This window comes from Ictalurus furcatus, chromosome 17 (genome assembly GCF_023375685.1).
Source record: "Ictalurus furcatus strain D&B chromosome 17, Billie_1.0, whole genome shotgun sequence".
Taxonomy (NCBI): Eukaryota; Metazoa; Chordata; class Actinopteri; order Siluriformes; family Ictaluridae; genus Ictalurus; species Ictalurus furcatus.
Genome location: NC_071271.1, coordinates 5068667 through 5082254, shown reverse-complemented (window position 1 = coordinate 5082254; position 13588 = coordinate 5068667). Strand labels below are relative to the sequence as shown.

At 39.8% G+C, this 13588-nt stretch overlaps 1 protein-coding gene across 1 annotated transcript; it reads right to left on the bottom strand.

The window, feature by feature from the left end:
- Positions 1–33: 33 nt before the first annotated feature.
- On the bottom strand, positions 34–9934 carry slc5a2 (solute carrier family 5 member 2). The gene is made up of 15 exons (XM_053646999.1): positions 9252–9934; positions 9085–9156; positions 8670–8774; positions 7285–7344; positions 7064–7168; positions 5832–5937; positions 5096–5176; positions 4715–4944; positions 4026–4161; positions 3798–3905; positions 2355–2505; positions 1905–2073; positions 1021–1236; positions 777–912; positions 34–554 (listed from the first exon to the last, which is right to left on the bottom strand). Exons 1-15 carry the CDS (start codon positions 9357–9359, stop codon positions 340–342), a joined length of 1998 nt encoding a protein of 665 aa, XP_053502974.1. The 5' UTR covers positions 9360–9934; the 3' UTR covers positions 34–339.
- Positions 9935–13588: the final 3654 nt, after the last annotated feature.

Sequence of the window (13588 nt, the reverse complement as noted above, 5' to 3'; positions counted from 1 at the left end):
GTTTCACGCTTCAATGCCACTTGTGAAAGTTTCTTTTATTAATTACAAGAAGGTGAAAGATACTATACGCTTGGCTCTAATGCAGTGTGAAATGACATTGTGGGGGGGTGGGGTTTAACATTGTAATAAATAATAAAAGGACAGAACTTTAGTCTGCCCTCGGCTTTGATACCAAATTAATTCATACTGACCAACAATCAGAGCAAAGCCTGCGTGCAGTGTTCATGCTCAATAGATGACCAGGATACTTTAAGATACTGAATACATACAGCCATACAATGTACAAGCTGTGACGACGTTAGATAGGTAAGGTATAAAGTGATGCATAACAAGTTCCTCTCATGCATAGAAACCCCAACAATAGACAGCCACTGCCATCATGATCAGTGCATTAGCATTGACAAAGTGCTTCCAGACTGGGTCTTCACTTATATCTGGCAGTTCTTTGGATGCTTCTATGACTTCTTCTTCGGTCAGTTCAGGAGCCTGAGATCCACTTAAGCCACAGAACCAGGCGATTAAACGGGAAAGTCCAGATTTATGCCCGTTTCCAGCTACAGAGAGAAACAAGATTAATTAATTAGTATTTTGTTGACCGTTTTAAGGAACTAACTTGTTTTCCGCTACATTAAATGTAAGTATAAATTAAAAAATAAAATGGTCAAATTGCTGTGGTATAAGAGGAATAAAAGACTGGGACATGCTGAAAAGAAACAGCAGGCCCTGTTGCATTTTATGTTTCGTTGAATAATGTGACGTTTATTTGGAGGTCTTACTTTTGTCCTCGTCACACACGGCTTTATTTTTTTCCTCCGCTTCTCTGCGAGCATTCCTTCCTCGTTCCTCTTCCTCCCAGTCCAGATCTACCCTCTCTTCCTTCGAGTATCGCAAGCTAAAGACAAGCCGATGAAGCTTGGCGGAGAGAATTGTGTGAATTGAACGTGAGTATAAATGACTAGTGATTTGAGAAGAACATATGAATAGTCATTAAAGAAAATCCAGTGCTGCGGATCCACTTACGTGTTTGTCGTCTATAGGTGACGTGCAGTAGCTCACGAGGAGCACTAGAATGCCAGTACAGAAGAAGAGCAGCACCGCAAAGTACAGGTAATGAACCCCACAAATAAGTGAAGGGCACTTGGAAGGAATGAGACAGCTACCTGATCCAAAGTAGAATTCAGGACCGATGCGGCACAAACCCATGACCAGGCCACCCGTCAGGCCCCAAAAAGCCCCCTAACAGCGGGAATAAATTATATCAAGATCATTATGATCGTGCCCTTGTTTATACATTTAAACAAAATCCTTAGAACTGACAGAGAACACGATTCTGTCTTTTTACACCGTTACTCCATAAAGTAACAGGGTCTCATTAACCTCTTCTCCATATTTAGCTGGCTCGCTAAGTACCGGTCAGGTTTGTTTAGATTTAGTGGTGTGACATACAGTATCTCAAACACTATTGGCTGTTGTGCAAGTTAGTCAAGTATTAAACCTGACGGCACTCACTGAAACTTTACTGTTTCAGAAGGAAATATGTCAACATATGGAATCAAATCACAACGAAGAAGCTATTTTATGTGGATTTCAAGGAAAAAGACGCAATGGAAATGCAATGAGTTCTCGGAGCAGATAAAGACAAGTGACAAATGAAAGAAAACCCGACATAAAGCGTCTTATTTATGTGGGCCATTACGAGCCATTGTAGTTTCATAGCCATTAGAACACAACAGCTTCAAGTGTCTGGAACTGTACTGAAGCCATTAACTTTGTTCTCCCCAAAAAATAAGTTTTGATGGTGGTGGAGACCAGCGTCTAACGCGTCTCCCAGTCGCGTTCAATTGGATTGTGACTGCAAAAGCCATAGAATATGATCATGATATGAAAATATGAATGACAATTACCGACTCATTAACTCGCTTCACAAAAATAGCCAGAAAGAAGACGGCTGCTATAGGCGGGGCCAGGTAACTAGTTACTGACTGGATATAGTCAAATAACTGACCACTCTGGGCAGCCTGGACCACAGGGATCCAACAAATGCTGATTGCAACAATGCAGAGCACCCATATCCTGTTAGAGAAACAAAAACAACATCTGAAACCAATTCCTGCAGGTATTGTACACATTCGTGCATTAAGCATTAGAGTTGAACTTCAACCCCCTCACCAAGTCATCAAGGATAACCCCAGAAGTGAAATGACAAGGAATGTCAACAAGTGTGTGTTATAACGTGTTTGACTGCGGCCTTAAAATATGGCAGCTACGTATGCTACAAATTTATTTACGTATATATTTAACATGGCTTGTAGATCAATGTGAAATAAATACTAATGAGGTAGTGTGGTCCAAACCTTCCGACTATCATGAGCTCTCTGTCTCGGGCTTGAGGCCTGATGCGTGTCCATATGTCCATGGTGAACAAGGTGCTGCTGCTGTTGAAGATGGAGGCTAAAGAGCTCATGAGGGCTGCAAGCATGACGGCCAGCATTAATCCTCTCAGACCTGTGGAGAGATATAGCATGATGTGGTATGAAAATACATAAGCCATGATCATAAACAGCACTGAACGTAATGACACCGAAAAACGTCTAGAGCAGCAATAGAGTGGTGTAGGGATGATTTTATTTTGTACCGGATCTCGGAAGTTAGTACCACACTGGTTCCCTCGACGAAGTTGTTAGTCCAATTTAGCAACTTGTTAGCAAACTTCTTTTTCAATACACGTAAAAGCTTTAAAAAAATCACGAGTGGGGTATTACTGGTGTATTTTATGTCATAGAATAAAGCGTGAAAATATTTTGCGCTCGTGTGCACCACAGACATTATTTCAGGCCTTTAACCAAAATCCCATTCAAAAATCCCATTGACTTCGGGACGATGAAACCAGAAGGGCTAAAATGCTAACTCGTTTCTGGGTTTTGGCGTACAAAATGACGTCATCCCTGCGCCGCTCTATTGTCAAAATCGGTTATGCTTCCGCCATTAGGCATTATGTTTTTCGGGTTGTCTGTGCGTCTGTCCTGATTAGATTTTCGAGTTGATCCAAACATGTTCAAGGTCACAGCAAGGACAAATGTCTGATATAGATTTTGTTCCTTCCTATTTGTAGTACATTTTAAGGTATATTTGAGGCATACAAATGAAGAAGAAGGACTTGGTGGTGGTCCAAGCTGACATTATTTCTAGTCATACTTGTTTTCGAGTTATTAAGCATTAAACCCATTCAGTCAGACCAGTCAACCAGGCTGTCTGCCCTCTTCCACATACATGAGCTCCTAGATGCCCATGATTGTCCAGTGTCAATATGATTGACCTGGGAGAGAGAATATGGCATCCTTCCCACCAAGAGCGCACAATAGGTGTTTGTTGTTGTTCTTATTAGACTTATTAGTTAAATGTGTACAATAATATTCTGTCTGTGAATTTGAACCATAGAACTTTTTATTCTTGAAATTTACAAGTCCTACTTGTGTTTGAGTGTTGGATTAAGTGACCAGGTAAATTTACCAATAACTATAAAAACCCATTAATAAAGATAATAACTCCGATAATCTGTGATTTCCACCAAAACAATCACAGACCATCCTTTGAAAGCCACTGGTCTACAAATTATAATGCTCATGCCTTGTTTCTGCATTTAAAAAAAAAAAAAAAACATCATTTTTTTTTACATGAATATGATGCAACATGGGTGCAACTGCACCATCTGCAAGGCAGTACCACAGACAGAACAGTGATACCGTTGTCATGGCAGTGTTGAATGAGCAATAGAAATAAAAATCCATATTTCTCACCACTGGGCATGATGGAGACCACCAGTTTGGGGTAAGCGATGTTAGAGCAGCCAACTTCTGTCCCACACACTCTCTTACATTCGTCTGGCACCACACACCCGACCTCATCTAATAAAACACGTTTTCAGAGAAGAGCCACGTACTGCGTTACCCTGCATTTAAAATGTTTACGATTATACAAAAGTGCCCACATAATGAAGGGTTTAGTCGAATTACTGTATAATTTACCAGGGTAAAGGACTCTGCTGATCATGCCTGGGAACACCATGAGGAACATAGGCAGCAGTTTCAAGTAGCCGCACAAGATGCATCCAGCTTTCACATGAGTCAGACTGCGGGCAGCTAAACAGCGCTGAACAATGACCTACGCCACAAAGGAAGAGTATATGTCATCCTGTATGTTAAGAAGAGTTAACATATGTGGAGAAAGGTTCTCTGATCTCATGAAATCAAAATGTTTTGTCCTTGGCATAAAGTGGTACATTTGGCAGAAACCCAACACTTCTCATCACCCTGAGAACACCATCCCTACAGTGAAGCATGGTGGTGGAAGCATCGTGCTGTGGTGATTGCTTTAAATCAGAAAGAACTGGGAAGCTGCTCAGGGTTGAGGGCAATATGGATGAAACCAAAGACAGTGCAATCTGAGAAGAAACCCTTTCCCAGTCCTACAAGAGACTTTAAGCTGGAGTAGAGGTTCACGTTTCAGCAGGATAACAACCCTCAGGAAACTGCCAAAGCTTCACTGGAGTGCTTCAAACCAAGAAACTATGGCCCAGTCAAGGCCCAGACCACTAATCTAAAAATGTTGTGCTTATACTGGTCCGGTCGGGTCTGATTTGTCCGTGCTTAAATGTTTAATATATACTTTATTCGTATTTTATTCATGAAATTGCTGTAATGTTGGCACGGCTCACCTGGTCAGTGCACCAGTACCATCCTCCTACAATAGCGATGCCAAATAACACACCAGGCCATGGCAGGTCTCCATTCACAGGATCCCTCAGCAGGTGGAAGGCATCCTCACGCGGCGTGTAACAGTGTGGGGAGATGTTAAGACGCTGTAGGTCTGGGTACAAGCTTATCGATGGTAAAGCTGAACTATATTTATCTAGTAAAGCACTGTAGCCTCCAACCTCATAAAAGGCTGTTGAAAAGAGAACAGTGAAGAAACCAAAAGTTTGAGGACTTGATGTTTAAGATCACATAACCTTTTTTGGTGGTGTGATATTGGAGTTTGCATGTAATATATATTATATATATTTCCATGAATACCCAGAGAATGACCCCGAACTTACAGAATCCCATGAGGACAAAGGCTCCAGCAATGATCACAAAGGTTTGGACTGTGTCGGTATACATCAGAGCTGCCAAACCACCTAGAGAGCAGATATGTTTTTAGAATTATAATCATAAATGCCAATAATACACAAAAACCTTCTAAACAAATTTACCACACCGTTAGTGTATATAGTATAACACATTGTGTTAAATATATCTAAGTGCTACTACAGCCTGTAGGTAACGCTCAGGATAATAAGAGGCATTTTTGCTAGATGCAGCACAATACACAATATGCAGATACAGGTCAAAAGCTTGAGTCAATGTTCACATGAAACATCAGAATGAGGAAAAAGTCTGATCTCTGTGACTTCAACCGTGGCATGGTTGTTGGTACCAGATGGGGCTGGTTTGAGTATTTCAGAAACTGCTGATGTCCTGAGGATTTTCAGATGTTTGATGTGAACATTAACTGAAGCTCTTGACCTGTATCTGTTGCATTGTGCTGCTGCCACATGATTGGCTGACTGGATAATTTCATATATGAGCAGGTGTACAGGAGTTCCTAATAAAGAATGGAAAATACTTTATTCAGAACCCTCTTATAATGGATATCTAATGGCAATTGTTGAACTACATCAATAAATATGAAATTACATGGTCGTTTGTCCACACTTTTGGAACTTCAAATCTCTTCAGATCTATGTGATGTTTTCACCACCTGTGCAAGCATGAATGATTCACGAGTTTCACCTGTCACAGTATAGAGCGCTGTTATGGAAAGCAAAGCAATGACTGCGATGTAGATATTCCACCCGAGGGCTTGCTGTATGAACACTGCTCCAGAGAACATGTCCACCTAAAGAAAGACCAAAGTGGTTCACAAAATAAGTAGAATACAATGGAGCTAAAGGCAGGACTGGAGGAAGTAGTATGTACGTTTATTTTTAAACAAAAGCAATTTCAGTCAAACATTTCCTTTACTGATTCTTGTGGATCTGTAATACTGTAATACAAATCACTAATCTCCTATTCAGATGTTTTAACACTGATGAAAGTGTGTAGGCTTTTAAAGTCATCCTGGTGGTTGTGAAATGTACATCAAGATACCTGGGCTTGTATTCTGATCCCAAAAGCATTCACCACTTATCCAAAGACTGAGTGATTACCCTCTTAGAAAAAACGGTCTTCCGTGGTTGATTAGGGGATTCTTACCCTCCTAAACGGGTTTTATTTAGAATCCCCTGAATCTTTAAAGGAAAACATCACCCTGAAATACATTAAATATGTTTAAACTGAAATATTTGTGAGGTGTTTAGTCATGCCGGTGCTAATTTGTTGGTTGATGGTGTAGTTCCGTTATTCCTGGTTGTGTGTCGCACTGACATCACAATGGGACACTGTTACTACTAGTACAGTTACACTGGCGTTCAGTAGGAGAAAACGTTTAAACCATCTCAAAGGTACGGAAGAACAAACAGGTTTCACTGTGTCTCTTAAAAACACAAAAGCAAGAGCTTATTTTCACTCACGATGTTTAATGTCCTATTAACTGAGAAATCCAACATAGAAGTAGTGGAGACATTGGTGCAAATGTCGGACTCAAAGTTCCAGGATGCAGTGCAGCTATACGACACACTTAGGCCGAGTTACAACAGAGACTCGGCTCGGCTAGTTAACGATCTATGAGACGACGAACGCGATGCAGTTGACTCTGGTATTAGCTTGAAAGTCAAAGCTTCGGAAGCTGATCTGTTTGAGCAGAGTGTTCAGACGAGGAGCTGAGCGAGTTGGACAGACTAAAGAACTAAAGCACTGTCGCATCGCTCTCTTTTCTTTATATTCCTAGTATGTCGATGAAAGAAGCACAATTCAAAAAAAGTGAACTCGGAATTTAAATGAATCTTTTGCACAATTGAAGATCATGTACTGACTATACATATTTTCTAACAATGTGAAGCATTTTGATTTGCATTTGTACTTACAGAGATCTTGGTGAAGATGTAGAGGAAAAGTGAGATGACCGAGAGGTACAAACTGATCCTAGTCCCACCAAATCTCTTCTTCAGGTATTGTGGCATAGTGATCACCTTTTGAAAACAATATCCAAAATAACTTTCTCCAAGCACGTGTCTACATTGTTCAGTTACACAGATCTAAGACACTAACACACTCTAACAGTTAATTCAGTATAAAAGGAACTTACTCCAGCTGTCAGATACACAGGTACAAACAGCCATCCCAGCAGCAGCACAATGAATAAAGCCTGAAAGAAGAGCAAATGATCAGAGCAGGGCCGATATGCGCAGTGGGTCATATTGTGATTTGTTGTTATGGCAATTAACCATCAAGATTTTGTGCGGTCCTAGAGCTCCAAAGTCGGCTAAAATGCCCGTCTTCTGTGACCTCGACGAAAGAACGTGATCATTTTACATCCCTAGCGGTCATATTATATCAAGATAAATAGTCGATTATTTGATTTAAATTTCATTTGAAATGATCAAGTATACAAAGGGAAATGTCATTGGTCGAGTCATTCCCAACTGAAGTGACCAAAAAAACAAAACAAGCTTTGATTACTTCACAGTATTGAAAGACACTTGAGATTCTTTGCAGAATGGAAAAATGGCTATAATTTGGAGTTCAATGGCAGTCAAGTCATATTAATGCTGTGGTCGAGGCAAAGTTGCAAATTTCCCACCTACAACCAGTAAAAGCCACCCAAAACGCTTCCTCAAGTTGAAATTTCAACTCGTCAACTTAGTTTAGTCTTCAGCTCAACTACCAGTTCCTTCCCTGTTTACAGAGTGACGTCAAATCAACATGACTGTGCACACGTGCTTCTCTACTTTTAAATGAGTTTATATCAGTATTGGCTTTAGATCACTTAATATACAGACACAGTACTTGGTGAAATTTCAGTCCAGTTTGACAGTCACAACAGTAGAACAGAACCAATAGCCACTCAGGCCTGTAACTGTAAAAGTGCAGTCAAAGTAGCTTCTTATGAGCTTTACAGGCTCTGACAGAGCACACAAAAGACCCGTTTTCATAGAGGAGTCCGTGTTATTAACGGTACCTTTGGTAATGACAAATTGGATGCAGCAAAAGGAAACCCATGCATGACTCCACTTCTCTGTTCTAGCCTGAGACAGATTATGCATGATTCTACATTTTCAGTGTGTGTAAATTGGCCTCCTATTTTACCAAATCAAATCCAACTCTCTAGGTGCAGACTTATTTATCTGTAACTCATAAATGAAATTGGGAGTTTTTGCTGTTTGTGGTTCATTATTAACTTGTTCTTGTTTACCTTGGGGTCAGAAATTGTGTCAAAGGTGAGCATTGGCTTCGGCTTTGCCCAAATAAACAACAAAACGTCAGAGTACGTTCTGGCTGTTACTTTTGAGGAACCTGGAGACTTGTTCGCGAAGGGACTTGAGCGAGAATGGGGCACAGTCATTACAACCTCTGGATAGACTACAGAAGATTCAACTTGAACAACAAACAAACTTCAAATTGCTGCTAGAAAGACAGAAAGAAAAAAACCCACATATAATAGAACTGGAGTAAATCTCTGCATGAACTTACGTTCCATTCAAAACTGCCTACAGCGATCCCACTGGCAGCACCCGTTCCTGCGAGGCCAACAAAATGGCCACTGCCGATGTTGCTCGCAAATAGAGAAGCTCCTACCTGTAATATTAGATTAGAGCAGAATAGTTAAGACTTTATATATTGTATAGAACCTAAAATGATAATCTAGTACAAGTTTCTAAACACCACTGATGTGGACCCAGTGTTCCATGGTGGTTGTTTTGGGTTTTTTTTTTCCCAACACATGAACCAACAGATCAACAAATTAGCAAGCACAACACGTGCAAATTATCATTATGTGGGAAACTTTCAGTCAAACGCTGTAGGGAAGCAGGTTCTCGGGACTAGAGTCGAATAGAGTTGAAGAATCAGATATTTAGAAGTAAAGAAAATAAAATAAATCACTTACTGGCCACCACACCATCGTACGCCCAGCAAGAAAGTAGCCACCTACTGTGCCGCGATTAGTCCTAAACATTGACTGAGAACCAAGAAGAAATGTGCTGTTTAATGACGGTTTAGATTTAGATGATTAAAATGATTTAATATGAAAACTAGATAATCAAAAGCACAAACCCAAATTCCAACTCCAATGACAATCACAAAGTAGCCAATAATTACAGCGATGTCTGCTGGGTTGTTGATGGTGACACGATTTCCTGAATCCTCAACGGATTTATTCATTTTTCCCCCCACCAGTTCTATTCGATTCGAAGGTAATATTATTTTTTAACCCCCAGTTTAGCGTCGCTTCACGAAATACAGATGTGTCCCAAGCAGCGGTGGAGTCCGAGGCTGGGAAAGTAAGACCTTTGTTCTGGGCTAAAGAAGGATATTAGTGAAAATAATAATTAACATATGGCCATCAGGATGAGCAGCGGTTTAGTGACGCGTGTAACTATTATAGAATAATCTAAAGTACAGCTTATTTTAGCTCGTAGTTAATTAGTAGAACACAACATCATAGTCACGCTTTAAGCATGAGGAGCTCCAAAGTACGTTTATCCAAGCTATGCATAAATTCTTGTCAAATAGACGTCATGTACTTTTATTGTGATGTTAAGAAATAATGCCCAGTTTTGGTTTAATCTGTGGAGGCTTGCAAATCCTCTTTACTCATAAAATGTTTTCACGAAGTAGCTGAAACAAGTTACACTTGCTTTTAATGACTCAAGCAACACACTTTAGAAGTAAGATTTCAACTAAGCGGTGAAGGAGATATGGATCTTAGACATCGGTCCCCGCATGCTTCGGAAAAAACCCTAAACAACCAAAAATTAAGAATTTTGCAGGGTGTTCGATTTTATTTTATTTTTGTGTGAGATTTAACATATATATATCACTAACAGGATATACACAATATATACATTATGACTAGAGTTTATGATGCAAGCTTCTACTTATATTATATAATAGTTAGCAACAGGGATCTAATGGCAGCCATTTTAAACACTGAATATAATTCCATCATTTAGAAAATACGGGAGAAGTCTGGACTTTTTGATTGATCATGTTGGATTATGATTTTAAAAGGATTTAATACTTTTTTGGTCCAAGTGAAAAAAACCCCCCTCATTATTTCATAGCATTAACGTCCCTGTGAAGCGCTTTGAAACACGCAGAGCTAGTCGACATTTTGACGTCATTTCCACTCAAACAGGAAGTCAGGGTGGGACATGTCGAGTGGTCCTTCCACCGTTTTTAAATAACCAATAGCGTTTCACTTACCTCACAGCTGTAATGTAGTGGGACTGTTGGGGGCGGGACCCTTCAGATTCTAGAGAGCATTTGATTGGCTAGAAAATCTGATGAGATGAGAAGCTGAAGTGCAGAATGATGTCATCAAAACTGTTGATCCGTATCGGTGGTGGTGAGAGACTGAAAATTACGAACGCGTATATCTTCTACATGCGAATCTCGTCATTGTTTTGGAGCGCGCTAGATTATAGATAACTTTAAAGCGAAGATATTCACACTAAAAGCCACAAAACTTCAATTTTGCTTTCATGGGGACTTTAAGGGCTAAAAGGCGACAACGGTCCAGCCCTGCTTGCTGACATGAGTCAGTTAGAGAAACAGTAAAGAGGAAAGGTCAGGTGAGGCACGCATGAGAGATCTGTAGTGATCACGGGAATACTAAGTTAATCATCTCAGCCATTCGAGCTTGGTCAGTTTTTGACATTGCGGTGATAAGGCCACAATTTAACATTGATTAAAATACACTAGGACGTTTGAGCCAGTTTGATGGTTTCAAGGTCTTAGCAGATGTACAGACATTCCTGAACTCAATAACATGTTTGTGTCAATGTACGAGGAAAGAGCGTTCTGTGCTAATCTCCATGACATGACCACAAGCGGCATTACTCACTGATGAACTTGAACAGAGCTATTACAAAGTAAGAAATTAAATCATTTCCCTCACAAGAGTTTGCGAAGTTTTCAAAGTATCAAATAAACCTGATCAGTTAATTATCAAGTTCTTCATGAGGAGGAAAACATCAACCTCTGCACGTCACTGGTTCCATAGGACTGGGGTTCCATGTAGAGGTATCCCTGAAGCTTTGCTAAAACAACAAAAACGACTGGAAATGTCTGAGATGTCCAGCGCTTAGCATCATTTAGTCACTGACAGGGCACTAAGCTTCAAAGATCTTCTAGAAGTCCAGCATCTGAAGGTGTGTTTGAGTGGTGGTGTGTAAATAAAACAGCCAGCTTCAAATCTATACTCAAGCAGATACATGTTTATTGAAAGATGCTGCATTATAGAGAGTGGACAGGAAAAGGCTTAGTCTACTGTGAAGGGACTTCTCTCTTCAGGGTAAAATATATACTCAGAAATGGGCGTTGTCTATTTTCGTAATGTCGAATACTCAAAAGGAATCAAACAAAGAACTTATCCGTTAACTGGACAACAATCTCAAAACATACATATTCATTACTGTAACAGGAAGAAAAATATAAACACTACAAGTGTGTGAAGTTAAACAAATACATGTGATTTCAGATGAGAGAAGGGTCCGAGTGCTGATAATGTGTTTCAGTAAAATGGGCTACGTGTCAGCGATGTTCATTATACATGTAAGAACACTTGCAAAGCTCGTTTTAGTTAGCTGGAGAATGGCGTGTGACTGTATGTCTTAAACAAACAACGATTAAGGTAAGAAAATACCTATTAAAAAAAACACACACCCAGGCTAACATTAGCCCAACACATTAGCCTTTATTGTAAGTGCTACCAGAGACATGAGATTCGCGCAATTTCAAAACAGAAATATGTCGTAGCACTGGTGCAACCATCCCATTTCCATTTCTCTCCCTCTCCGAGTGGTGATCCCGAATAATGAACGGATAACATGCGAGTCTTTGATAGATTAAAATTCTTGATAGATTTTCCAGTCAGATTAAACCAAGTAGTGTCAAGTTGCAAGGCTAATCAGACCTTATTGCAAAAAGGTTGGGTGGGGATCTCTTATTGTTTACAAACCCCAAGGGGTCTATTAATTTGGCTGTAGTTACTGAATAATATGCTTCAGTGAATAAGTAAAGGCACCAGGATATGAATGAACAATGACGCCACAACAACAACAACAACCTGCAGTAAAAACGACTATTTGTGATGTAAAGTAGCATATAATCAGTTAACAAACAAAACAAAACAAAAAAAGCTCATTGTATGATAAACCAGGTACATTCGACTTGTTTTAGCTGAAAATGGGTTGACCAAGAGTTTTCATTCTTTTGGCTGAGGGGAAACTTTTCTGTTATGTTCATATACACAAGAAGATGACACATGAAGTCAGACTTTGGTTCAGACTTTGCTGTTCCATTACATTTGGAGGAGACTGTAGAAACCATGAAATCAAAGCCAGTTCTTTTGTTTTGGCTCTACACTAAAGAAATTTGGGTTTGAGATCAAAAGATCAAGCTTAGACAATAGATCAGAATTTCAGATTTAATTTCCTGATATTTACATATTGACGTGTTAAACAACTTAAAAAGGTTTAGAAAACATTTTGTCTGAACCCAGTACAACAATTTGGAATGTCCACAGGACTTCATCGGGGCAAAAGTGGAAGGTTTTAGACTGGACAAGTCCTGAAAAGCTTCACAGAAGAAGAAACCAACAGTTTGGTGTCAGTGAGTCGCAGGATTGATGCAGTTATTACAAGCAATGGATATACAACCAAATATTAAGTGTCATTTACTTGAAGACTCTGTTCTTATACTTTTGCTCACCTAAAAATTGGGTGGTCTTCCACCAAAGGCGCCGTGTTCCAAGTTGTTTAACACATCTAGATGTAAATATGAGGAAACGAAAGCCGAATACCTGATCTATCGTCTCGAATTCGTCTTGAATGAACTGAATCCAAGCCCGAATGAAGAGCTCAAACACGTGAACCGGCCTTGCCGTTCCAATAGTTTCAGAGGGGACTGTACATTTATAGGAGACGCATCATAATTCACTCGGCACTGTTGAGGTTGATGTATTTAATAAAAGCAGACGAAGAGAACGTTTACTGACAAGGTACAGGGAAGGGATTATGCTTCTCTCAGAGCATTGGATGGTTTCAGTAAATATTTAGGCGCCTATACAGTTTGTGCCGTACATGTTACTGGCATTGTTCTTTAAACTAAAACTGAAAATAAGGTTAACGTGTAAATGTGTTTTAGATACGGAGAGGAATCCGTCCTTGGTTGTGCTCCTGATGCGTACACTAAATTACAGCTGCAACAACTAATCGATAAAATCGATAATAATTGATCATGAAAGTCGTTGTCAACGTATCTCATTATCAATTAGTTGGTCTGCGCGCGGTACGTTTACTCCTTACGTTACTTCTGTTCCGAAAACACTTCGGACAGTAAGTACTAAAGTTGTGTCCAAAATGAAGTACTGTACACTTACACTATGC